Below are 26,867 nucleotides of genomic sequence, written 5' to 3'. Positions count from 1 at the left end.
AAGCATGTTTGGATGGCAGAAATATCACTTTGACACAAAAAGTCAAAGAGAAAAAGTGGACAAATCTGTGCATTAACCAACTAACACGTCTACTAAAGCTCTCAAGTCAATGCAAGTCACATTTATTTATATAGCGCTTTTTACAATACAGATTGTATCAAAGCAGCTTCACAGTGATAACATGAAAATAATACAACAAAGTTTGTTTCTAGAAGAAAATTGCGTCAACGTCCACCTTAAGATTAAAACTCTCTTCGACACAAAAACATAACCTGTGTTTGAGTTTTCTTTTTAATGTTTCCCGAATATCCACACGATTTCAAATGTGACATTGATTTTATAAAACAATATTGTCAGTAGGCCATCATTTTCCAATCCACTGCATCAACACAAGTGACAAACTTTGTTCTAAATTTGTGTGGTTTTATCAGACTATCAGGGTGTTGTTTTAAGGAAATATTTTTGATGAAAATAGTCTCTGAATAAAATGACAATTTAAATGATAGGTGTTTTTTTTATGTTTGCAATCTTATTTTTATTGATTTATATTAAAGTCTATTTACTTGAGCCAAAGTGACCTGATAATAAGAATAATATTCAGATCTTTCCAATGAAACCTAGACAGCTAAATCCCTTACAATATTCAGAAAAATATCTAAAGCCCATCTTTTCCATGAACGCTTGACAGAATCCTATATCTTTGTAAAAACTCTGCTTTTACATTTTTACACTTTTTACACTATTGCTGTTTTAGCTTGTACTTTTCTAGACAATGTTTGAAACTTTGTATTGTTAGCACTTTATATGTTGCCTCCTTAAGATGAATTCCTTTGTTTTCCTCTTATTATTTCACTTTGGATACAAGTATCTGTTAAATGAATAAATGTAAATGTAGATGGAGTTATGGCGTGTATAACTCTTGATTTTTATAAACACATTCTCTTCTAGATGTTGCTGGCTTATCCAGAAAATCTCTTTACAGTCTTGACATGTTGGTTTTGGACCAGTGAAGATCTGAATAATTGTAGTGCAAGTCTTATTAATTATGTTTCTTCTCCAGTTGTGTCAGGTGCTCCAGTGAAGACAGTGTCAGTAATGGTGGGAGATTCAGTGACTCTACACACGGGTGTTCTTGAACAGCAGAGATATGATGTGATACAGTGGAGGTTTGGACATCTAAACTCTTCTATAGCTGAAATCAATAGAAAGACTAGACAATCATTTACATCTAATACTGATGGGAGATTCAAAGACAGACTGCAGCTGGACTATTTGACTGGATCTCTGACCATCAGGAACATCACAACCAAACACACTGGAGATTATGAATATGACATCAGCACCAGCATGCACACTATACATTACAAGTCAATTACTGTGACTGTCCACGGTGAGTACATCAATGTAATAATACATAATACGTATATTTAGATCAGTAGTGTGTGAATAGTTTAGATCAGTGGTTCCCATCCTTTTCCAACTTACGGCCCACACAACCAATCACAAAGTTTCCGCGACCCACAAGGATTTTAATGGACCCGACTATTTGTGTCATGTTGGTTAATGAGGACTTGGAAACAGAGATTAAAATAGCGGCTAGCTGCTACATTGTTCAACACTGCAAAAGTTGAAGTGTAGCTCTCCTACCCAGAGGTTTAGGTTCTGTGGTGATGGGAGAACATCATATGTTGACCTGATAAGGAAACTGATCCTACTCTCTTCCATTGACCAAAGGTCTTGTCAGCCTATCTTGCGTTGTTCCACACTCTCCCATCTCATCCACTCTCCCCGCTTGGCCTGGGAAATGGCCTTTATACACCTCATCCTCTCCTCCTGCTTTCGCACCTCGTTGACTACCAGCTTCCTCCTTTGAGCTGGGCCTGCCTTGTGCCATTTAGGAGGAGCTAAACTGAGCCGTATTTCCAGCTTTTTGAAGAAGCTCATTGACTCTTTTTTTTTTTTTTTTTTTTAACAATAAAGCTTACAGCACCTGGTATTCCCAGGCGGTCTCCCATCCAAGTTCTAACCAGGCCGGACCCTGCTTAGCTTCCGAGATCAGACGAGATCGGGCGTGCTCAAGGTGGTATGGCCGTAAGCGAAATCTGCTGCCAAAATTGGGTTATTTCAGAGGTTAGTCCATTAGTGAAGTAAACTAAAAAACTTACAGCACCTGGTATTCCCAAGCTGTCTCCCATCCAAGTACTAACCAGGCCCGACCCTGCTTAGCTTTCAAGATCAGACGAGATCGGGCGTGCTCAAGGTGGTATGGCCGTAAGCGAAATCTGCTGCCAAAATTGGGCTATTTGAGAGTAAGGTCCATTAGTGAAGTAAACTAAAAAGCTTACAGCACCTGGGATTCCCAGGCGGTCTCCCATCCAAGTACTAACCAGGCCCGACCCTGCTTAGCTTCCGAGATCAGAAGAGATCGGGCGTGCTCAAGGTGGTATGGCCGTAAGCGAAATCTGCTGCCAAAATTGGGCTATTTGAGAGTAAGGTCCATTAGTGAAGTAAACTAAAAAGCTTACAGCACCTGGTATTCCCAGGTGGTCTCCCATCCAAGGACTAACCGGGCCCGACCCTGCTTAGCTTCCGAGATCAGACGAGATCAAGGTGGTATGGCCGTAAGCGAAATCTGCTGCCAAAATTGGGCTATTTCAGAGGTTAGTCCATTAGTGAAGTAAACTAAAAAGCTTACAGCACCTGGTATTCCCAGGCGGTCTCCCATCCAAGTACTAACCAGGCCCGACCCTGCTTAGCTTCCGAGATCAGATGAGATCGGGCGTGATCAAGGTGGTATGGCCGTAAGTGAAATTTGCTGCCAAAATTGGGCTTTTTGAAGAAAAAAATAAGAGACTCTTTCGGGCTTTCTGAAGAAACTCAGAGAGTATTTCAGGCTTTTTGAAGAAACAAAAAGAGTATTTCAGGCTTTTTGAAGAAACAAAAAGAGTATTTCCAGCTTTTTGAAGAAGCTCATTGACTCTTTTTTTTTTTTTTTTTTTTTTTTTTTTAATTCCATGCTGTACCTGTCCCACAATATCACCAATTTGAAGGACAGCCTTTGCCTCTACCACAGATTCCTTTGCTGACCACTTTCTACCAGTTTTTAACACAGGGGCTGCCTCCCTTACACATTTGTCGCTTGACTCTACTAAGGTCATTTCCAGTCTGACCTTGGCGCACTTAAACTCCTCGGTTAAAGCAGAGACTGGCAACTGCAATATTCCTTTACTTTAAAGTCCCACTCTGCTGAGGCAGCGTGGAACTCCCAACCATTTCCTGATGTATGAACTTATCAACGCTTCCAGCTTATCCACTGTTGTCAAAGAAACCTCGTACACAGTCAGTGGCCACAGCAACCTCGGCAGTAGACCAAACTGAAAGCACCAGAGATTTAGTTTGCCTGGTAGAGCACAGCTGTTTATGCTCTTCAACCCTTCCACTGCTTGTCGTCTAACTTCTCCCACCCGAACTGTGTCCTTTAGATCCCCATCGTACCATCTCCCAAGACTCTTCACTGGCTTCTCAGAAACTGTTGGTATTGCCTCACCATTAATGAAGAATGTTTTATCTACTGCCTTTCCTTTAACTATCGAGATGCTCCTTGATTTAGAGGGCTTAAATTGCATTCGTGCCCATTCAATATTACCGGTTAACTTACCCAATAACCGATTAGTGCAGGCTACTGTTGTAGTCATGGTTGTCATGTCATCCATGTATGCTCTGATTGGTGGTTGTCGCATCCCAGAAGCTAAGCGCTCTCCTGCTACTACCCATCTTGATGCCCTAATGATTACTTCCATTGGACTCCATTAGGTCACTTGATGGAGTTTTTTGGTTCCTTTCCACTGTTGCCTTTGGCTTGCTCAGTTTAGGGATACTCAAATTAATTAACCAATCATTAAAACCATTGATCAGCTCTACCAAACGTTGATGTTTTTCCACTAAGAAACGAACATTGTTATTATGTTTTGATTGATACTGTGAAGCTGCTTTGATGCAATCTGTATTGTGAAAAGCGCTATATAAATATACTTGACTTGACATTGCCATGGTAAAAGCCAGTGGAGAAATGGTGCATCCTACCATTATTCCAACCTCTAAGCATTGCCATGTAGTGCTGAATTCTAGAGTTGAGAAACTAAATTGCAAATCTCCAAAATAGGCTTTCACTAAATTTGTTATTGACATTGGTACTCTGAAAAAATCAAATGCTGCCCAAAGAAGCTCATGTGGCACTGAACCATATGCATTAGCCAACTCCAGGAATGTCACATGGAGCTCCTTCCTCTCCTTTTTAGCTGATTGAATTCATTGCCAGATAACACTGATGTGTTCTAAGCATCCTGAGAACCCTGGAATACCCGCTTTTTGAACTGAGGTGTCAATGAAGCCGTTCTTTAACAGGTAGGTGGACAATCTCTGAGCAATAATGCTGAAGAAAATCTTACCTTCAACGATTAATATTGAAATAGGACAAAACTGACTGATGCTTGTAGCATCTTTTTCTTTAGGTATAAAGACTCCGCCTGCTCTGCGCCATGCTCTAGGTACAACCTGTTTTTCCCATGCCACTTTTATCAATTTCCACAGAATTCGTAGAACTCCTGAAGCACTCTTGTACACTCTGTACGGAACTCCATTAGGCCCTGGAGATGATGAAGCCCTTGCCTTTCTCACAGCCTGCTCTACCTCTTTCCACTTAGGTGCACACACCTCCATTTGGTATTCTGGTGGATTGATAGATGGGAAGTCTGATGGAATTGACATAGGCTCATGCCTTTTTGCATCTGTGTACGTTTCCTCCAAATATCTCTCTAGCTCAACCCTAGATGCTTTTAAAATGCCATTCTTCTCACTGGTGAATAACTTCTTTACGAATTTGAATGGGTCTTTATAGAAATTAGCCCTCGCACGTACCTTCTTTTTGAAGCCTTTCCTGCATAATGTTGCCAGCTTTTATGGCCCTTTGTAAGAGATTGAGTCCCTCCTTCTGACTTTGTTCTGCTCTTTTCCATTGCTTCCTCAGCTGTCTCCTTTCTCTAACTAACCCTTCAATTTTCTGCAGCCGTCGAGACATTCCAGGAGTAGTTTGTACTTTTTCCTTCCCTCACTTCCATATGCGTAAATGATGTCCCCAAATTTATCCAGCTTCTTTTCAACTGTACCAGTTAATCTTTCCAAAGAAAAGCATAGATCTGTGTTTACCGTGTCCCATGCAGTTTTCTCACAAGCTCTTGGCCATCTAACTCCAGGCCTATGCCCGTTAAGGTTCTTTTCTCTCTTATGCTGGTTAGTCTGACCGGGTTCACGAGTATCAATATGTTCATCACTAACTGTGCAAACCCTCCTCTCCTCTATGACAGGGGTGCTGATATCCTGCGAGCTGTGGTTTGCTTCCTGTCGCTGGATTTCATTCAACTGACTTGACTGACTTTGTAAGAAGTACTGATCAATGTAAGGCCCTTGTCCCTTCTCCCTCAAGCATTTCATTTTCCCTTGATGAATCTTCAAACCCCTGACCGTTGTTGCCTTGCTCCAGCCACAGACACAAGCTTGGAGTTCAATGACTTTACTAACTGCAGATCTTGAACTAGTCTTACTCTCCATACTCATATCCTTTTCCATTCCTAAGTCGTTAACCATGTTGTCCAACATTGAGTCATCTTCCGCCCCCGCTCTCACAGACTTAAGGGGTATTTTTCTCTTTAATTTCTCAGAAGCCTTGGTCGGGTGTCTCCAACATCCTGTAAACACAGAGCTGGATACTGCCGACAAGGGTAGCTAACCCTTACCAGCCCCATTGGGGTCTCTTTCCTCCTGTCAGCTGTCTCTCCAGGCTGTCACAAGGTCTTTCCTTGTAGCCAGCAGCACTGTTCACCGCAGTCACTGGACGTATCCAGTCAATGGTAGTCAAACAACAATGATGTTCCCATCCTCCTTTCATAAAATGTGACGGGCTCTCTTGAAAATTTGTATGGTGACTTAGTCAATTTGTCACTGCAGTCAAGTCTATTATTTTACATTTATCATTCTGATCACATAGTTGACTATTTACATTCAGACCCTCAGTTGAATTTAGACAACTGTTTTTTAAAGGTGCTCTAAGCGATGTCACGCGTTTTTTAGGCCAAAACATTTTTTGTCACATACAGCAAACATCTCCTCACTATCCGCTGGCTGCCTGTCCCCTGAACACACTGTAAAGAAACGCGATCTCTGTAGACAGCCCAGGCTCCACAAACAGCAACAAAAACAAACTGCGTCGACCCGCTCCCCGAAACATAACAAACTGTTCCAGCCAATGACCGACAAGAAGGTTTTGGGTGGTTAGTGTGCGGATGAGGAGGAGGGAGGGTCTAGCTAGCCTCCGTTTTGTTTGACAATAGTTCGAACGTCAACAAAAAGTGACATCACCCAGGATCGCTTAGAGAACCTTTAACCCATAATGGACTCAATCTTCAACTTCACTATTACAATTTACATAAATACTAAACCAGATAGTAATTCTGATCAACATCATAAATGACAAAAGTAGTCATAATTACCAGTAGCAGGCAGAGCAGGATAACCAATCCAATTAAAGCTCATCCCATGTTCTGTATCATCTTTTCATCAGATTTATTCAGAATTAACAGCTTCTTTAAAGTTCTGTCGTTTCAATTAACCCATCTTTAATGATAAAACACTCATTCCAGAGGTTAATGATACAATATACACAAAATCAGGAAATATTAGTACCCCATGTAACAAAGACAGAGGCAGGATGCTAATGCAAGTAACACTTTATTTAAAAGTTGATGGTGTATGGAGGCCGGTCAGGCGAACACAAACACTGATGGTAGGTGGTGCAGGGACCTCGGTAGACAACCGGTGATGGTGCTCGGTGATCCAGTGCAGTAGTGCGGGACTCCAGATGAACGACACGACGAAGAAAAATAAATAATCCACAATCCAGACGAACGGAACAGGAACAGGAAACACACCGGGGAACCACAACGATCTGACCAACATGAGACACCACTCACTGAACATATAAAGGGACAAACAATTGGTACCAGCTCGCACTGCTGATCAGGAGTGATCAGTGACCACGCCCACACACAGACACACACAGCACGTGAGACGAGAGAGAGACAGTGGATTCATGAACCGTGACACCCCAAACTAACACATACAAGACATAAAGTGCAGTCACCATCACACACACACACTCATATCTGACTATGAACCGCTCATATTTTCATATTCATATCTTTTGATGTTAGCTCTAAAAACATAAGCCAGTCCCTCGGGCGAATGTGCGCGAGGATTTTCCTGGTCGTAAGCATTTTGAACGGGTCTTTTCATAAGCACTTTGTTCAAATGTCTCAGATCTAAGATTGGCCTGAGGGCTCTGTCCTTCTTGGGCACGAGAAAATAACGCGCCCTCTGTGCTTGAATACAGCGGCTTGCTGACAGCGGTGACAGGCTGTTTCATATATGACGTCCCGATTGCCATGAATGTGGAGCGTCTTGTGATCACTTTGTGATGCGCGAGCACCACCTTGGGCGAAGCGTTTACTAGTAAGCGTGAGCGCTTGTGAGCGGGCACGAGACTTGCATACATATTTGCCGCCCTAATCGCTTTGGATGGGGAGCGTTTTATGATAGCCCTGAGACGCGCGCGTGGCGCTTTGGGCAAAGTGTTTATTAGTAAGCGTCAGCGCTCGTGAGCGGGCACGGGACTTACAGTTACATGTGACGCCGCGATCGCTTGGGATGGGCGGCGTTTTGTGACAACTCTGGAATGCGCTTGGGGAGAGATGTGTGATAGTAAGCGTGAGCGCTCGTGGGCGGGCATGGGACTTGCGTTTATATTCTGACTGATATGAGTCTTTAATGTTAGCCGGAGAAGGAGAGAGAGACACTCGAGGGAGTCATTCTGGCGAGTGTTTGAGTGCCACATCAGGCTCCGGTGGCCTTGAGAACGGCGCTACTTCTTGCGCGGTCCTACAAGGGGCGGAGTGACAGCTTCATGGTTAAAAACTTCAAGTCGAGCCCGCAGGGTCGACATCAGAAGTTCATCGCAATACTCACAGCCTCCTGACGAGAGGGCGAGAGCTGCGTGTTCCTGGCCCAGGCCGAGAGCGCAGATCACATGGCGATCTCCAACGCTGAGCGGGGCTCTGTGAGAACGGCGCTTCTTTTGTGTGGTCCTGCACAGGGAGCTTGAGGGTTGAACACATCGAGCCGAGCCCACAGGGTGGCTGAAGGTGGCGAAGACGGCTGGCTTTTCAGGCGCTGTCCTAAGCTGACTTTGTCGCTTCCTCGACGGCGGCGGCAGCTTCTCTCTAGATCCAGCGATGCGGAGAGCTTCGCTGAAGAGATGAAAATCAGAGAAACAGCCTCCGAGCCCCTGCTATATACGTTATACTATATATACTATATACCATTCTGGCGGGCTGTGACGCGATGAGGGGGCAAGCGCCCTTCATTGGGCGTGACGTCATGCCGGGCTCAGTGGTAGGCTGCTGCTGTTGCCGCAAGGCAGTGTTGTGAACTTTTTTCTCTTAAAGTGTAGAAAAGTCAGAAGAGCAGACCAGGAGACGGAGAGGTATCTTTTAAAGCAGATGTTCTTTATTAGGTCGCTGTAGCATCTCAATCTCGTCCAACTAAGGGAAATGTTCCCTTGCAATTTATACATTTAGAGGGGGAGGAGTTTACATTGGGGTGGAGTCCCTCTGAAACAAAGCATGCAAATGAAGTAGGAACACACCCTACTCTGAGGGCATTACCAATCCAATTGAATCAGCATAACTATTCAAATGCTGATAGTGGCCAGGAACTCTGGTTCCTAAGAGCCATCCCAGAGCCATTAAAGACAAAAGGTGAAAGTCTCCCCTATAGCTAATCCAATCAATCTAGGCTGAGAGGTGAGAATCTCAGTGATCTGATTAATTTAAAATACAATGGAGAAAACAGGACTGGCAGGCTGCACAGTATATTCCTGTCAGTCTACTAAACTTTATCAGTTTTATACCATTGGAGTGGAAACCTAAATTAAATATTTAACAAATTTGTATTCCTTCAGCAGCCAATGAGCACGAATGAAAGATATGAAAGATAAAGCTTTCACACATGATACTGCCCTGCTAAAAAAAAACTATAGAAACCATTACAGAAATTCTATTGGATTTAATGGTTTTCATGGGAATTTTATTGGTTATAATGGGAATTATAGTGGTCTCTGTGGGTCTCTACTGATATGTGTTGGGTTCTATTGGTGGGGGCATTAAATCCTAATGGAATATGTCCCAAACACACTACAAAAAAGAATTCTATAGTGGCTTAAATGGTAAAAGCCAATGGTTCCTATATATTGGTATTTTAATAGAAACTATTAGAATTTCTCTGATGGCTTCCAACTTTTTTTAAGCTGGTCTGATCTTCTGTCCTTGTCTAAAGAAATAATTACACACACATACCTTGCTTAATGTTTTATTATCAAGGTGAACACATGAAATTTATCAGTATCTGTAAAATTCACCTACATAAATGAGTTTCACAGCACTAACACTGCACAGACTCATCACGGAGACTCACTAGTAGCCTAGACTTGTTGTTTAACTACTGCGCTCTGTAACCGGTAGCCGTGGCCTCCTAGGGCAGTGAAGCAAGTGCATTCTGGGAGTTGTTGTCTTTCATCCACATAAGCCAAAAATACATTTTTTCTGTCTTTTCTGAGTCTAGAAAGCTCTAAATTCAAAAATAATTTCATATTTCTTCTACATAAATTACCCATTTTAGATACATATTCATCTTTCCAGAGGTGAAGTATCCCTTTAACAGACTTTCTGTAGGCATATTCCAAGCTTGTTTTTATCTCTGTTCTTCAGGTGTATATCTCTGTTCTTCATGTGTTTATCTGTGTTATTCATGTGTTTATCTGTGTTCTTCATGTGTTTATCTGTGTTCTTCATGTGTTTATATCTGTTCTTCATGTGTTTATCTCTGTTCTTCATGTGTTTATCTGTGTTCTTCATGTGTTTATCTCTGTTCTTCATGTGTTTATCTCTGTTCTTCATGTGTTTATCTCTGTTCTTCATGTGTTCTTCATGTGTTTCTCTGTTCTTCATGTGTTTATCTCTGTTCTTCATGTGTTTATCTCTGTTCTTCATGTGTTTATCTCTGTTCTTCATGTGTTCTTCATGTGTTTATCTGTTCTTCATGTATTTATCTCTGTTCTTCATGTGTTCTTCATGTGTTTATCTCTGTTCTTCATGTGTTTATCTCTGTTCTTCATGTGTTTATCTCTGTTCTTCATGTGTTCTTCATGTGTTTATCTGTTCTTCATGTATTTATCTCTGTTCTTCATGTGTTCTTCATGTGTTTATCTCTGTTCTTCATGTGTTTATCTCTGTTCTTCATGTGTTTATCTCTGTTCTTCATGTGTTTATCTCTGTTCTTCATGTGTTTATCTGTGTTCTTCATGTGTTTATCTCTGTTCTTCATGTGTTTATCTCTGTTTTTCATGTGTTTATCTCTGTTCTTCATGTGTTTATCTGTGTTCTTCATGTGTTTATCTCTGTTCTTCATGTGTTTATCTCTGTTCTTCATGTGTTTATCTCTGTTCTTCTTCATGTGTTTATCTCTGTTCTTCATGTGTATCTCTGTTCTCCATGTGTTTGGTGTTACAGATACAGTGAAGTCAGTGTCAGTGATGGAGGGAGAGTCTGTCACTCTAAACTCTGATCTCACTGAAATACAGACAGAAGATTTAATGCAGTGGGTGTTTAGAGACTCTCAAATAGCTGAAATCTATAAAGCAGACGATCGATTCTCCACATCTCATGGTCCTGATGACAGACTGAAGCTGGATCATCAGACTGGATCTCTGACCATCACAAACACCAGAAACACAGACTCTGGACTCTATGAACTGAAGATCAGCAACAGCAGACGCACTATACTCAGGAGAATCACTGTCACTTTCTCTGGTGAGTAGATCGTTTCTGCCAATATGATGATGATCCCATTGAGTCAAGAGCTCTGAGAAAAACCCTGAAGTTAGATGAATGTCTCGGTTACGTATGGTAACCCTCGTTCCCTGAGTAGGGAACGGAGACGTCTCCTCGGAGGAGTTTCCAACGAATTGGGATCACGCTAGGGAGACCAATTGCCTTCGAGTGAATTAAAACGAGCCAATGAACATTGGCATGCAGGACTTGACAACAGCTCTTTGAAAAAAAAGCAACAGCTGGCACCCGGGAGATTGCGAAGATCGCTGAAGCGCCATCACACCAACACAGAGAGGTCTTCGGAGAAACAGCAGACTCGTTGAGCTTGTGGTGGATTTTCTCCCCTATACCTGACTATCCTACAATAATACTCACTCTAGTCGGCCAAGTCTTATACTTATACCCTAGCGCGTCTACACATCGACGTCGGCCGGGTGCTAATCCTATAACCCTAGAGCGTCTCCTGTCGACGTCGGCCGGGTGCTAATCCTATAACCCTAGAGCGTCTCCTGTCGATGTCGGCCGGGTACTAATCCTATAACCCTAGCGCGTCTCCTGTCGACGTCGGCCGGGTACTAATCCTATAACCCTAGAGCGTCTCCTGTCGACGTCGGCCGGGTACTAATCCTATAACCCTAGCGCGTCTCCTGTCGATGTCGGCCGGGTACTAATCCTATAACCCTAGCGCGTCTCCTGTCGACGTCGGCCGGGTGCTAATCCTATAACCCTAGAGCGTCTCCTGTCGACGTCGGCCGGGTACTAATCCTATAACCCTAGCGCGTCTCCTGTCGACGTCGGCCGGGTACTAATCCTATAACCCTAGCGCGTCTCCTGTCGACGTCGGCCGGGTGCTAATCCTATAACCCTAGCGCGTCTCCTGTCGACGTCGGCCGGGTGCTAATCCTATAACCCTAGCGCGTCTCCTGTCGACGTCGGCCGGGTACTAATCCTATAACCCTAGCGCGTCTCCTGTCGACGTCGGCCGGGTGCTAATCCTATAACCCTAGCGCGTCTCCTGTCGACGTCGGCCGGGTGCTAATCCTATAACCCTAGCGCGTCTCCTGTCGACGTCGGCCGGGTGCTAATCCTATAACCCTAGCGCGTCTCCTGTCGACGTCGGCCGGGTACTAATCCTATAACCCTAGCGCGTCTCCTGTCGACGTCGGCCGGGTGCTAATCCTATAACCCTAGCGCGTCTCCTGTCGACGTCGGCCGGGTGCGAATCCTATAACCCTAGAGCGTCTCCTGTCGATGTCGGCCGGGTACTAATCCTATAACCCTAGCGCGTCTCCTGTCGACGTCGGCCGGGTGCGAATCCTATAACCCTAGCGCGTCTCCTGTCGACGTCGGCCGGGTGCTAATAATTCTAACTTACTTGTCCTTGCTGCGCAGCTTAAATGACAGACAGACTTCAGTGAATGTCCTTCCAATGCTCTTTATTTCAGCTGGGAGTTCTCGAGCAATCCTCAGAGAATCTCAACTTCAAAGACGAAGTACACATGTTTTATATGATAATGCCAGACACATAAAAATAGAATCATCATGACTAACTATTTCATTATGACTGATCATGTCACACTCTATCAATATGATTGGTTAGATTGCTTAAAGCAAACCCCCTCCCCTCATCATCCTTTGTTAGTGACATCAGCAAAAATATCCTATATCCTCAAAAACAGTTTGTAAGGGGTTAACATTTCAGTCAATCACGTCCTAATACAGTAAAAGAACAGAATGTTCAGTTCATTTTCAAAGTTACCTTTACCAAGGTTACATTAATTCAACAGTTTGTTAGATGGTTAGTTCATATTGAAAGTTCATCTCTTGGCTACATCCTAAATAAAAGCAACTAAGATTTATCTTTTTTTTATTGTTAGATCTAGAAGGGAAAGTTTAGTCACCTTAAGACAAAGAAGTGAAAGTATGATAGATTTTATCACATGATAGAAATATAAAATAAGAACTTTATGGTTAGTTAACATAATTAATCTTTCTCTATTAAAATTTCTACGACAAGCGTGAAGATAATTCTCTAATCTTGAAGCACATCACTCAGAGGACACAACCGGTCGGCTCTGAAGCTAAAAGCAAATATGTATGCGCTCGCTTCCGCTTTACACCCGCACTGGCGTGGAATGCAAGTCCTGCATGCCAATGTTCATTGGCTCGTTTTAATTCACTCGAAGGCAATTGGTCTCCCTAGCGTGATCCCAATTCGTTGGAAACTCCTCCGACGAGACGTAGGAATTCCCATACGAAAGGGAACACAATATAGCACTAATTTAAACTGAATTTGATTTGTTAAAAATAAACTCTGTATCTTGAATTGTTTAAGACTGTTATAATTTAGTAGTCGTTCGTAAGATTTTGCGGCAAATGACTACAAGATATTATTATTTGAACTAACAATGTCTCAACATTTCATTCTTGGGACAATTTTTTTAATTAACATTTTAGTTGTATTTAAATGATTGATAACATTGATCAAATTCATTACTCTAATGATCAAACCAAAATTGCAAGCATTTATTATGTTTTCTCTTCTTATTAATACAAGTATTTATAATTTTCTCAGACTCCTAACGGAAAAAAAAAATGTCAGAGCTCATGACATCTGCAGTAAATGCTTTAACACTGTTGGCATGTTTCTGAAGGTTTTTAAATGGTTTAATCTGAATTACTGTTTGTAATATTTTCATTGAGATCAGTCCTGTGTCACAATAAACACCTGCTGTAAAACAGTAATACAGAAGATGAACAGTGAAAAGGAGAATCATGATATCTGAAATTGCATTAGAGGCTCATTTATGATTCACCTTCAACAGAATCAGATTCATATTTAAAGGTATTGCGGAGGATCTTTCCGAATTTTAGAGAAGACCCGCCCTCTCCAATTTTTTTTAAAAATGCACATGCGCAACACTCTATTTGCTCCCGAGAGGGAACGCCTATTAAACGTGTGCACGAGAGAGACATGATATGCAATGGAGAAGTAGCTTGTATGGTGAACACATTGGAATTATCGAAAATGAACACACAAGGTTTTAGAATATTTCAGCGTGATACCATTTACTATTTGGTCAGGCTACTTTAGACAAATTGAGATGTTTACCGTGTCTACGCGGTGCATGACTTGTGCCAGGGCTAGCATCGCTAATCATAGCTTACATTAACTTTTACTAGCAGTGATTTTAAATGGATTTCTCCAAATAGCACGACAAACTTTACCTGTCTAGTAGAATCGATCGCGACTGCGGCATCAGTGGGAAGCCCAACCTGTGCTTTTAGCGCACGGCAGCGTGTGAAATATTCACCCAAAATCGCTCTGGTCTTGTTTCTATATTCTGCGGCCTTTCTCTTCTTATCATACACTTCGTATACATTTTTTCTCTTTCGACCCTCAGCCATTTTCAAAGGAATGGCTGAAACCGTAACTCATCACACATTATCAGGGACGTGCACAGAGTGGTTGCTCAGGTTGCCCGGGCAACTGCCCATATGCCCTTCTCGACTCACGTTGCCCTTCCAAGGGGGAATAAATAAATCGTACAATGGATGCAGAATTTCACGTAGGCCTAGATAAAAAATAAAAAAATCGCAAAGCCTCATACACTTCCATTCGGGCACCGAAAGTGAAAGTCAGTATGGGAAGCGCAAACTCTGTTTACGTGGCTGCAGCGCTGCACGCGACCGGTGTAGCTACAAATCATGCGTAGTTGCCCAGTTACCATACGTACCATCAGAACTGAATGTACGGGAAGCCAAAAGGTTAAAAAAGGATTGCATTTTTTCCCGAAATCTAAGCGTTTTTTTTTTTTTTTTTTTTTTATTAGAAGCGAGTTTTTCCCCATCTGTCAATTCAATAAAGATTATTTATTTTCCCATTTAAAAAAAAAAAATAATAATAATAATAATAATAAAAAAATAAAAAAATAAACAATAATATGAGGAACTCTTTTTCTCATGTAGCCTATTTTGGGGACATTTAACATATACATTTTGTATTCTGTTTACAAAGTTGTATATCATAAACCTGTCATCTCTGACGTTTTGCAATCTTTATAAATAATAATAAGACCATAATATGAGGCATTGAGTTTGGACATAAACACGGTCAGATAAGGCAATTTGTACGGGCAAAATTCTACTGAATATAGGGATTTTCATGACTCAAGTCATGTTTTTCTGTGTTATTATTAGTAGTAGTTAAGGTGATTAGTGATTTTAATAAAACCCTGCCCTTTTTTCAGGTCAGAGCAACTGCCCCTCAAAATTCCTGTGCACGTCCCTGCTGTTACATGTATGTCCTGTGTTTCCCCCGTTCTTTGTGTATTTGGTTCAGTCCTGTTTTCAGTTTCCCGCTCCTCGTTAGTGTTTAGTTTATTCACCTGTGTCTAGTTCATTTGCCCCAGCTGTGTCTTGTTCCCCTATCTGTTCTCTGTGTATGTAAACCCTGTGTTCTCCTTCACTCCTTGTCGGTTCTCGTTTGTATATGGTGTGTCTATGTAGAGTTTTGTTCATTAAATCCTGTTTTCCTGGTATCCTCGTGCTTCCAGCCATACACTACCCGTAACACCTGCACATTATACACCTGAAAGTGCGCATTCGCAGAAAGCATAAATTACATAGGGACAAGCACGTACGACGGCATTACGTAAACATATCACCAGAATGATTGACACTTAGGTGGACCAATAGTATAGACTACCCACCCGGAAAAAGAAAATCCTCCGCTATACCTTTAAATAGATCAGACTGACAGATTCACTCACACTGATGACTCTCTTTATCATCACAGATCCAGGTCTGTCTACTGGTGCTAAAGCAGCGATCGGTGTTGTTGGTGTTGTTAGTAATCTGCTGGTGGCTGGGTGTGTAGGTGCTGCTGTTGTGATTTACCAGCGCCACAAGAACTCTAAACTAAAAGATCAAGCACGTGAGTATTACAGCTGATAAAGCAAGAGAAATACTGAGCTTTATTATGCTACAGTATTAAAAGTGTAAAATGTTTGTTCATAAATAATCATGTTTCAAACATTTTACATTTGTATGTGTGTGTTGTGTGTTGTAGTTTTGTTCATAAAAGCAGGGTAAAAAAGAAACATAATCAATACACAGATATTAAAGAGCACTGACCTATTAAATAGTTTTCTGGACTGTATTGACTGGATCTGACTTAATTGGGATCATCACAGGGCATCGGTAAGAATGCACAAAAGTCCAAAAGTCCAATCACTGTTTTTAATGGTAGGTTCAAGCCATCAACATACTCAATGCAGTGCATGAGCGGATGTATGTGATATTAAGGGTGTGTAAGTGTGGTTTCTATAATAAGAAACAGAAATGTAAGTAATTAGTTTACAGTAATAAATGATAGACATTTAACTTAAAAGAATAAACACGTGAGGATACATGGCTATAAATGTAAACAATTGGCTATTATATACACGTGACTATCGTCTTATAACCATATCTCAATCGAGCGTAATCTTCACAATCCACATAAATATGGCTTAATGACATCTGTAAAGTGTAAATACTGAAGTAAACATATGGAACATATGAGTTGTTATCGTTATTTCACTTAAACACAGCGCACATCGGATTACCCGTGCAGAGATAATGCACACAGTCATACCGCTAACATTAGCTTCACGGAGATACGAATTACACTCGACATCAGAACGTTTCAACACATACTACAACAAATAGCAATATAAACAAGATTAAAGACGGTATATGTGGAAATTAAACTTACTTTCAAAGTTACGCACACTCATCTGGTTTGAATACACGCGAACCCTCCACAGCTTTCAAGCGAAACATAACCAGTTGCGTCAAACTCTGGGGGCGGGACTAACTTACGACTGTCAATAATTCACAACCCACCAATAAGAATTAACTTACTGAGCCTTTTCAACACTGACCTGTGGTTTTGTTTTAGTATGAAGGGCTCTGAATTCATTTTTATACAACTTTAAACTTCTATTTTATTGTTGTGTGGCAATGAAATGTATAGCTAGTCCACACTTTTTAAAATGCATGAAGTTGTCTGTCAGGGTTGGTGTCTGGGTTTGGGTTAAAATACAGTATTTATAACTAGCTTTAACAACAGACGTCTGTGCAATGCCCCGCTTCAGATCGCTGAGTAGACGTGTGTCTCAATCATAATGATCTGATCAGGGTCAAAGGTCAGCTTAAACCAGCTCAGAGTAATCTATGATGCTTTTCATACCAAAGAGATGGAAACTCTTAATAGAAAAGATATAGATTTATTTAAAGGGGTGGTAAAACACATTTTTTCGAAGGCTTGATTGTGTTTGTGGGGTGCACTGTAACATGTGTTCATGCTTCGTTTTTAAAAAATGTCATTATTTTTCATATATTTTACCTTTATTCTACACTGCTCTGTCCCTCCTTGTAAAAACGGATTTCTTTAAAAGCAAATATCTCCCTTTGCTTTAAACTTTGAGCGTTGTAACTTCGCAGATGTTGTTTATGTTTAAACAGCAACATTACACACTAGCTAAAGTTAGAAAAGTGAAATCGTGTTTTATCACCCCTTTAAATAATTGGAAATACAGAGCAATAGCTTCAGGTTTTCACAGATGCTAAGATAATAAACAACCATATCAAACAAAACCTGTGATTAAAATCAGAGGAAAAAAATAAAAATAAAGCCTCCTCTAAACACATTTAGCAGATACTTTTATTTAAAAAATAAGCACTTCATTAAGGATGAATACAACACAAAACACACAGGTAAAAAACACAGATTATGAATAATGTTGAAGTATTTCAGATAATGATATGTAGTTTATGATGTATTTTGCTGTGAGTGTGAATGTGCTTCAGTGTTTAGGGGTTTTAATGATCAATCATTGAGCAAGTGTCAGATGTGGAGCGAATGATTGTTGATTTTATTCCTTTCTGCTTTTATTGCTTTTCTTCTCCAGCTAATGTCTGTTCTGTTTCTCTCTGTTTCTGTTTGCTGATGTGAAGGGATTGATAAAGGGAGGATACTGTCAGTGATTGAAGGAGAATCTATCACTCTAAACCCTGAAGATACTAAATTACATGAAGATACTAAAGTACATAAAGACGACAAATTACAGTGGATATTTAGAAGCTGTTGTATTGCTGAAAGGGAAAGAGCTGCTGATAGTTTTACTGTATATGGTGATCGTCCTGATGGGAGATTCAGAGACAGACATGATGATGGTCCTGATGGGAGATTCAGAGACAGACATGATGATCGTCCTGATGGGAGATTCAGAGACAGACATGATGATCGTCCTGATGGGAGATTCAGAGACAGACATGATGATCTTCCTGATGGGAGATTTAAAGACAGACTGAAGCTGAATCCTCAGACTGGATCTCTGACCATCCCAAACACCAAAACCATAGACACTGGAGTTTATGAACTACTGATCATCAGACCGGGAAAGAGCTCAATAAAGAGATTCAATATTTCTGTCTTTGGTGAGTAACTCTATAATCATTAGCTTGATTGAATTGATTAAATGAAGAACTATAGGTTTGATTCGGTTATATCTTATTATATGCACAGTCTTCAACACAAGTATTGAAGCATAATGTGATCTATTATGCTGTATATAAAGGCACAGTTTAATTTCAAATCACTTTAAAATCAAATAAGTATTGATTAATGTTTTAATTATTTTGCACTAAAATTGTAGTCTGACTACGTCAGACTTCGTACTTCCGCTCTATTTCAGTTCGCTTCTGTACTCAGTCTGAAGCCTGGTTCACACGGGACGATTTTAAAATTGTCGGCCGATTTTCCAAACCTGAGAGACCCCACACACGGCGATAAAAAATCACTGGTTTAACAGTTTTGGTCGTACAGTGTGTGGTGCGCAGCCACACGGCAAAATCAACACATCACACACGAACCGATTTGACTCCCGAGCATTCCCAGGTCAAACGGAAAATCTCGCAAAATCCCTCGAGATCAAATGTGACTTCAGAGTAAACAATCATGGCGGACGAAGAGGATGCAGTGGCGATAGTTTGTAGTTTGTTTTTAACCGAAAAAAAAAAAAAAACGTTATCAAAAGAAAAGGCGATGGTCAAAGAAGTGGAGACAACGCGAGCATGGACAGCCGCCGGCTGTTTTGATTTTATTTCCTGGTGCTTCCTCTGCGCCTCGTCACCTCGCTTTCTGATTGGCTACACGCCACAGTCCACAGGCTGCGTGCTCGGTTGTCCCCGGGGGACACCACACACGAGGAGAAATCGGGCCAAAAAAATCCAACATGTTGGATATCCCCGATTTGAGATCGGAGCGGTCCCGACGTCCTTCCGAGCAGACGAGAGCAGTCTTAACACACCACACATGGCAGGAATATCTGATCAGATTATTTTACGATAATCGGAGCATCCTTAAGATTGTCGGAAGGGGTGAATCGGGGCTAAAATTGGCCTAATTATCCTGCCGTGTGAACCAGGCTTTAGACATCGACATGTCTCTCAGTTTTCCTGAAAACAGCCAGCCAATCAACGAACAGAGGGCGGGCTGAGAGCCGTGACGTAGACGCTAAGCGCCGAGTTTAGGATTTTATTTTAGGTTAGGGAAATCAAAAACGATCGCGGATATGGGGTGCTTCTCAATTCTTATTTGTGCATTCTCGTTTCCTTTCCTCGCGTCTCAGCTCCACCCCCTGCAGGATACGAGGGAAGGCAGCAAGGAAAGAAAAGGAGGACGGTGGAACAGTAGCACCTCATTGCAGTACACGAGATCCAAGGGGCGGAGTCGGATCCAGATTAAGGGGTGGGGTTGGGTAGGTTTAGGGGTGGGTTTAGGGATCAGGGGGTGGAGCTGGGTAGGTTTAGGGGTGGGTTTAGGGATAAGGGGTGGAGCTGGGTAGGTTTAGGTATATGTAAGGTGGGAGGAGTTGGATCTGGATCCGACTCCTCCCCGTGGATTTCATGTTCTGCAGTGAGGACCATCTCCGGTGGAATCGAAGGAAAGTCATTAGGCTTGTTTGAGATGCGCCTTGTCTCGCCTGAAATGTAGTCGAGAGTAGGCGGCTGCAGTGAGGGGAGGATTGAAAAAAGTGCAGGCAAGCCGGACAGATCTCTCTTCTCGCAGTGGATCTGACACCTGTGAGATCAGAGGCGGATATCGCGGGATTCACACCCGTGCACGGTGTTGCTAATAAACTGGATGTAATTGCAGTTTTGTTGCTTTTATATGAAAATAAATATAATGAACAAGACACCCAAAGTACTTATTTAATTCCATTTTAAATAGACCTACGTGTTTATCAATCATTTTTTTCTTTAATACAGACATGTGTTTTTATATATAAAAAAAAAAAAATTACATCACATAGATCACACTGTCAGAGAGTTTGGGAATATCCACACATAATTTATACACATAAAACATGATATCAGAGCTTTAAAATCAAACATTTTAAAAGAGAACAATACATCACGGTTGTTTAAACCAATGAGCATTAAGCTGTGTCGTCAGCAAGTCGTTTCCCATCGTGCTTTTGATCAGCGCAGTTGGTGGAGAGCAACTGCGCGCGACTGCAGAATCCGACACGTGCGCCTTGGTCGCGAGAGTTTTTTGACATACGTCGGCATGACATCAGAGCAACGCGGACCGCACTCGGACACATTTCTAACCGGCATACATCTCGCGCTGATCACCGGTGATCGGTTCTGCGCAGATTTTGCTCATCTCAAACAAGCCTTTTTTTTATACATTGGAATACTTGATCACTCGAGCGTCATCATCAGCAGTGCTCAAAGGATCTGCACTTATTTTGTTGAAGTTTGGTTATTTAAATAATTCATAATAAATAATAATAAAGCAAGACCCTGTTGAAATATGTGAGACGTGTGGTTTATATAAACTGCAAAGGTAAAGTATAAATTAAAATGACTGTGACCGATGTGAAGGGGGAGGAGAATTTATACGTGCGTCACGTTTAGTCAATAAAACACTTCCGCAAAGGGTACACCTGTGTATCCTCGCTCATAGCTCCTCTGGAAGCCTCCTCGATCCTCGACTCCTCGCGGTGCAATTAGAGAATTGAGATGTCCTTCAAGATGGCTGAGCTCGATCGGTTTCCGGGTCATAGGATGGAGGACGGAGGAGCGAGGAGACCCCATGGAGATACGGGATGCAATTCGCTCTGTTGTGGGGAATATTCCTGGCATTTGCAAACTGAAGCCCGAACAAGAAGAGTGTGTGTGAAACATTTTGAATGGAGGTGATGTTGTTGCCCTACTCCCGACAGGTATTTTTTTTTTTTTCATCTCGGTCTCTTTTATCTGTCGAGCTCGAACTGGCACCCTTTTGACAGGTCAGTGTCTCCTTTCTTTTCCAATTCTTAAATATTCCCATGTCATGCTGTAATCTTGCAATTAAGTTGCAGCATTTCCGACAGACTCTAGATGAACAAAAAGCTGCGTTGGTTTAACAGAACTAACTTTGACAGTTTGACTTTGATATTTTCTTGTTTCTCCTACAGTCAAATATTAGTTTAGAGGCCCTTGATTGTACTGTGGATGCGTAGATTTACTTCACATAATCTACTAAAGTTGTTCACAGCCTTGTTCACTCCGGTAGTTCGCTCGATGGTTTCGTTTTCGCATCATATGTGTTAACAGCGGAAGTTCGATGCGGCTGAGCTGGCGAATAACACACGTCATAACCAAACGCTATGTGATTGGCTTACGGGTAACCAATGATTTTATACTTCAGACAAGCGCCCGTGAGAAAGAAAACACTATGCAATTATGCCATGCCAGACTCTGTCTATGAAGCAAAGCGAAGTAGCAGAGTTTGGTATTACCAGGCTACTAAAATTGATCAATAAACTTGATTCTGATGATCACACATGAATCAGAGAATATGATTGGTTCAACACACACATCACAACAAAAATGAGAATTGGGGCCATTTGACTTGTTTATAGATTTAAACCATAATTTATAATGAGAAATTACCTTAATTTTATTTATAAAATGAGTACATATGGAGGAATTTATTCATGTTGCTTTTACTACTTGGTTTTCTTTTTCTGATTTCTGTTCTGTGTTTCTCTGTATGTGTAGTTAAGCCAGATGAAATAGAGACCAAGTCAGTGGAGGAGGGAGAATCTGTCACTCTGAAGACTGATGTTGACGTACAGAAAGTTGAACAGACTCTGTGGAAGTTTGGACTATACACTCGGTTAGCTGAAATCAGAAGAGGAGCCAAGAAAATCTCACCATTTACTGCTGTAATTTTCCAAGATAGACTGGAGATGGATGATAAGACCGGATCACTGACCATCAAGGAGATCAAACCCACAGATGCTGGAATTTATATGCTATACATAATTGAAGAAGATCTCAAAACTAAATTATTCAGGGTCAAAGTCGGTGAGTAAATCAAATATGTCAGTAAACAATCTATCTATCTATCTATCTATCTATCTATCTATCTATCTATCTATCTATCTATCTATCTATCTATCTATCTATCTATCTATCTATCTTTCTTATATATATATATATATATATATATATATATATATATGCGCAAAGCTTTCCTTTAATATGATCTATCTCATGTGTTTTCTTTCAGATCCCACTGAAAACAGAAATAACTCTATGAAGAAAAGTGTGAGAAGTATGTATCTAGTGTAACATTATCATAATTAATAATAAATCAAAATCAACTCTCCTTAGGCCTACTTTATATATAAAAGCAAAGCTTTCCTTTAATATGATCTGTCTCGTGTGTTTTCTTCCAGAATCCAGTCAAATCAGTAACCCAGAGGAGGAAAGTGTGAGAAGTATGTATCCAGTGTAACATTATCATCATTAATAATAAATCAAGATCCACTCTGCTTACTTTATATATAAAAGCAAAGCTTTCCTTTAATATGATCTGTCTCGTATGTTTTCTTTCAGAAAGTAACCCAGAGGAGGTGCCTTTGAGGAGTGTGTAGACGTTCCCTGACTCCGGACTGTGACATTATCAACATTCAAAATCAATATAAATCTGATTTATCCTGAAGTCTCTAAACCCCGTATGAAGGAGATCTAGCTGTGTGTGTGTGTGTGTGTGTGTGTGTGTGTGTGTGTGTGTGTGTGTGTGTGTGTGTGTGTGTGTGTGTGTGTGTGTGTGAGATGCTGAGCTGTGCAGAAACAACAGGATAACATACAGACATATTTAATTTACTATGTTCTTCATACTGATCTTTAGACTAACTCTCATCTTTATTTCATTCATCATCTCATCTTTATTTCATCATGGACTCTGGCTCGGACATTGATCAAGTAACAGATGAAATTTGTAGTTACGTGACGTTTTGTGAGGACATGTTAATACCTGTGAAATCATTTTAAGAAATTCCCAAACAGTAAACCATGGGTTACAAAATCAATTAAGATTCTTCTGTCAAAAAGAAATAGGGCTTTTAAAGTCCCACTCCGATCATATTTTTTAGCTATTTTTAAACATTCCCAGTGGTCTTTAAATCATGATTATGCCATTTTTAGCCAAAATCACGAAACCTGTGCGTTTTCTGGGACTTCGCTTCAGCAGAGCGGCAGTAGCTCATTAGAAATTCGCCTCTGCGTTGTGGGCGGAGCCGTTGGCACGGAGGCACGGGGACGACCCTCCCCCTCCCCGTTGCTGAGAGCTCTGTCTCGACTCTCCCGCTAGCTTACATCCCCAACCTGTCAATACCGGTGCAACAAAAATGGAGAACAATATTGGAGCTATCCAGCCGTACAGTTTTGAGCCAGATGCCAGCTCGGACGAGGAACAAGAGGACGTACATAGATCTAGTCGTCTACAAGTGGATGTATCAGAATGGTAACGTTATTGTTTTTGTAATCTCTTGAATTGACTATTTCAGGCCAATAACTCCTAATAACATGTTAGTAAATAAATATGTTTGTGGACATGCTCCAAACATTTAGTCAGATTAACCTTTTTGAAGTTTTCATAGCTATCACACAAAGAATAAATCATAGTGCTGCAGAATCAAGTTTAAATTTAAGTTTACTTATAGAGCACAGTATGAGCTTGTGGCCCCGCCCAGTGGAGTTACTACGTCACAACTCCAGTCTATTTCAAACGGCATTTTTGCGTCTGCTACTGATTCACAGCCATTTGAATGTAGAAATACTCAGAAATACAACTTTGAGCCTATTTTTCTAAAGATATGTCCTCTAACATAAGAAAAATGCCACAAGAACATGTTAACACCTAGAAAAACATTATTTTCATCGGAGTGGGTCTTTAAAGAGGGAAATATCGTTGTGCATTATATGCTAAAAAGAGAAATTAAGTGTGAAATAAAGAGGGCTAAAACAGTATATAAGGAAGATCTTGAGTTCAAATTGAAAGAGGGGAATTTAGGTTCTGTCTGGGAGGGGATACATTAAATCACAAATAAATAATACAATTAGTTTAAACGGATTCAGTTCAGATGCAGCTTTATCACAGGAAGATTTGATACGTATGATTTTAAATCAGAAATTGAGGATTTAAAAAATAAGTGTTGGATAAATAGAGAGTTTGGTTGTGTCCATTTTGACGTAGGGGATGTGATAACAGTTTTTAAACAATGTAAAATTAGGAAGGCCATGGGGTCTGATAATATAGGAGGATGTTTACTTAAGAAATGTGCTGAGCAGCTAGGACCTATATTTTATAACATTTTTGTCTGGTCCCTACAAATACAAAAAGTACCTGCACGGTGGAAGCAGTCTACTGTCATTCCATTGCAAAAAAAGCAGAATGCACAGTTAGTAGATGATTTTAGACCTGTGGCGCTTACATCCTTAGTGATGAAATGCCTAGAAAAATGAGTTAAGGGAAAAATAATGAAAAAGACTGAGAGTTTTCTACACTGTAAAGAAAAACCCGTTAAATTTACAGGAAAACCCTGGCAGCTGTGGTTACCAGAGTTTTCCTGTTAAAAATACGGTAGCAACGTTTTAGGTTTTACAGACTTTTAACCGTATATAATTTTACAGCAATAAACCGTATTTCATTATCTGATATAATGTTAATTTACTGACCTTTTGAAGTATTAATATCTGTTTTTTTTTCCATTGTAATACACTGACAGCCAACAATCACAGCAGTGATGAGAGTCAAATGGCCAATCAAAGCTCATCATAAGCAGCTCTTCCACAAGAAAGTTAATACTAATATATATAGAAGCTGCACAGTGTCATTCACACAAACATTAAACACCATCATGGTAACATGTTGAAATTTAAAAAATGCAATAAGCTAAGAAAATTTTGAAGAAACAGTTATTTAAAAACAAAATACATCAAATGTGAAGTGTCACGCAGGGAATTGTGGGAATGTCAATTTACATTTTTTCACTGTAAATTATACAATGACTTGTTCTTTTTCACTTCCAAAAACTGTAAATTTAACGGTATTTTACAGTAAAATTACATTAAATGTACCATTATATATATCACAGTTATTTACCGTATATAGTAAGGAAACTTTCTGTTAACCAAGTAACAGTTTTTCACTGTAGCATTTTTACCGTTAAAAATCACGATCATTTTTTACAGTGTAGACCCTCTTCAATTTGCGTACAGAAATAAACGAGGTGTAGAAGATGCTGTTGCAACTCTTTTACATTTAGTATTTCAACTTTTAGAGAAGCCGAAAACTTTTGTTAAATTACTTTTTATTGATTTTTCATCTGCTTTTAACAATATTCAGCCACATATTTTAATTGATAAACTCATTAAGGAATTTGAGTTGGATTATTATTTGGTAGGCTGGATTTTAGATTTCCTTGTACAGAGAAGACAGAGAGTCAAAGTAAACGACTGTTATTCTGAATGGTTGGTGTCATCCACTGGGTCACCTCAAGGATGCGTCCTCTCTCCCTTATTATTTATTCTGTACACTAATGACTGTAAGAGTGGTTTTAGTAATAGGCACATCTTAAAATTTGCTGATGACTCTGTAATTGTTAGCTTATTGAGTGAGGAGGATTCTATGCATGGTCCTGTGGTTGATGACTTTGCTGCTTGGTGTCAGAATGCTTTTTTAAAACTCAATGTCTCGAAGACTAAAGAGATGAGTATTGATTTTAGATTGAGAGGGAAACTGATTGATGATAAGCAAATAAGTATAAATGGAGAGGGTATCCAGAGTGTTGAACAGTACAAGTACTTAGATAGTAAACTGACTTTTTCCGCAAATACTGATGCCTTGTGTAAGAAGGGACAGCAAAGGTTGCATTGTTTGCGAAAATTAAGGTCATTTAATGTGGATAAAACATTGATGTGTATGTTTTATAGATCCTATATTGAGTCGTGTATCCTATTCATTGTTGTGCTGGTTCAATTCTCTGAGTGTGAAAAATAAAAATCGAATTGAGAGGATAGTAAATCAAGGAAATAAAATAATGGGGATGAAGCAGATGACCATGGCTCAGTTATATCAGAGACCGGCTTTGGGTAAAGCACAGAACATTCTGTCAGAAGTTTCTCACCCCCTGTATCATGAGTTCAATCTTCTTCCGTCTGGTAGTAGGTATAGAATGCCGCTTAGTAAAACAAATCGTTTTAAAAATTAATTTATTCCATCAGTTGTAAAGTTTTTAAACTCTATGTAAATGTATTTATTTGTGAATGTGTATGACAGTGTTTTTATGTGTATGCCTGTTTTGCTTCAACCAAATTGCCTTCGGGAAATGAATAAAGATGAACTGAACTGAATCCTTTTTTGTTTTTCTTTTTTTGTGTGTTTATTTTGATCATTCATTTGAGTACAACATTGATTTCTTTTTTAAGATTTTCTGTGGTTTTTGAAATTATAGGGTTTGTTGTATTTTGTCATGGTTT

General features: G+C 40.4%; 1 protein-coding gene, 1 long non-coding RNA gene, 3 other non-coding genes and 2 pseudogenes across 5 annotated transcripts in view; 2 read left to right on the top strand and 5 right to left on the bottom strand.

The window, feature by feature from the left end:
• LOC130086893 (uncharacterized) overlaps nucleotides 1-23,170 on the top strand; it is an 832,515-nt gene extending 809,345 nt beyond the window's left edge. The window contains exons 5-11 of the mRNA XM_056253114.1: nucleotides 15,796-15,933; nucleotides 18,000-18,198; nucleotides 18,343-18,482; nucleotides 22,098-22,406; nucleotides 22,612-22,656; nucleotides 22,781-22,822; nucleotides 22,941-23,170. Of these exons, the coding sequence (XP_056109089.1) occupies nucleotides 15,796-15,933; nucleotides 18,000-18,198; nucleotides 18,343-18,482; nucleotides 22,098-22,406; nucleotides 22,612-22,656; nucleotides 22,781-22,822; nucleotides 22,941-22,978 (911 nt within the window). The 3' untranslated portion in view covers nucleotides 22,979-23,170. The remainder of the gene's footprint in view (nucleotides 1-15,795; nucleotides 15,934-17,999; nucleotides 18,199-18,342; nucleotides 18,483-22,097; nucleotides 22,407-22,611; nucleotides 22,657-22,780; nucleotides 22,823-22,940) is intronic.
• On the bottom strand, nucleotides 1,979-2,097 carry LOC130087042 (5S ribosomal RNA). Its single transcript, XR_008807319.1, has one exon. It is a non-coding gene; the product is annotated as a 5S ribosomal RNA (ribosomal RNA).
• Nucleotides 2,159-2,277, bottom strand: LOC130087043 (5S ribosomal RNA; annotated as a pseudogene).
• Nucleotides 2,339-2,457, bottom strand: LOC130087038 (5S ribosomal RNA). The gene has a single exon (XR_008807315.1). It is a non-coding gene; the product is annotated as a 5S ribosomal RNA (ribosomal RNA).
• LOC130087044 (5S ribosomal RNA) lies at nucleotides 2,519-2,627 on the bottom strand (annotated as a pseudogene).
• Nucleotides 2,689-2,807, bottom strand: LOC130087037 (5S ribosomal RNA). Its single transcript, XR_008807314.1, has one exon. It is a non-coding gene; the product is annotated as a 5S ribosomal RNA (ribosomal RNA).
• On the top strand, nucleotides 19,746-19,976 carry LOC130086953 (uncharacterized). Its single transcript, XR_008807289.1, has 2 exons — nucleotides 19,746-19,850; nucleotides 19,892-19,976. It is a non-coding gene; the product is annotated as an uncharacterized LOC130086953 (long non-coding RNA).
• Nucleotides 23,171-26,867: the final 3,697 nt, after the last annotated feature.

The sequence above is a fragment of the Rhinichthys klamathensis genome, unplaced genomic scaffold (genome assembly GCF_029890125.1).
Source record: "Rhinichthys klamathensis goyatoka isolate OS25496 unplaced genomic scaffold, OSU_Roscu_1.1 h1tg000103l_1, whole genome shotgun sequence".
Taxonomy (NCBI): Eukaryota; Metazoa; Chordata; class Actinopteri; order Cypriniformes; family Leuciscidae; genus Rhinichthys; species Rhinichthys klamathensis.
This window is presented reverse-complemented; position numbering and strand designations above follow the sequence as displayed.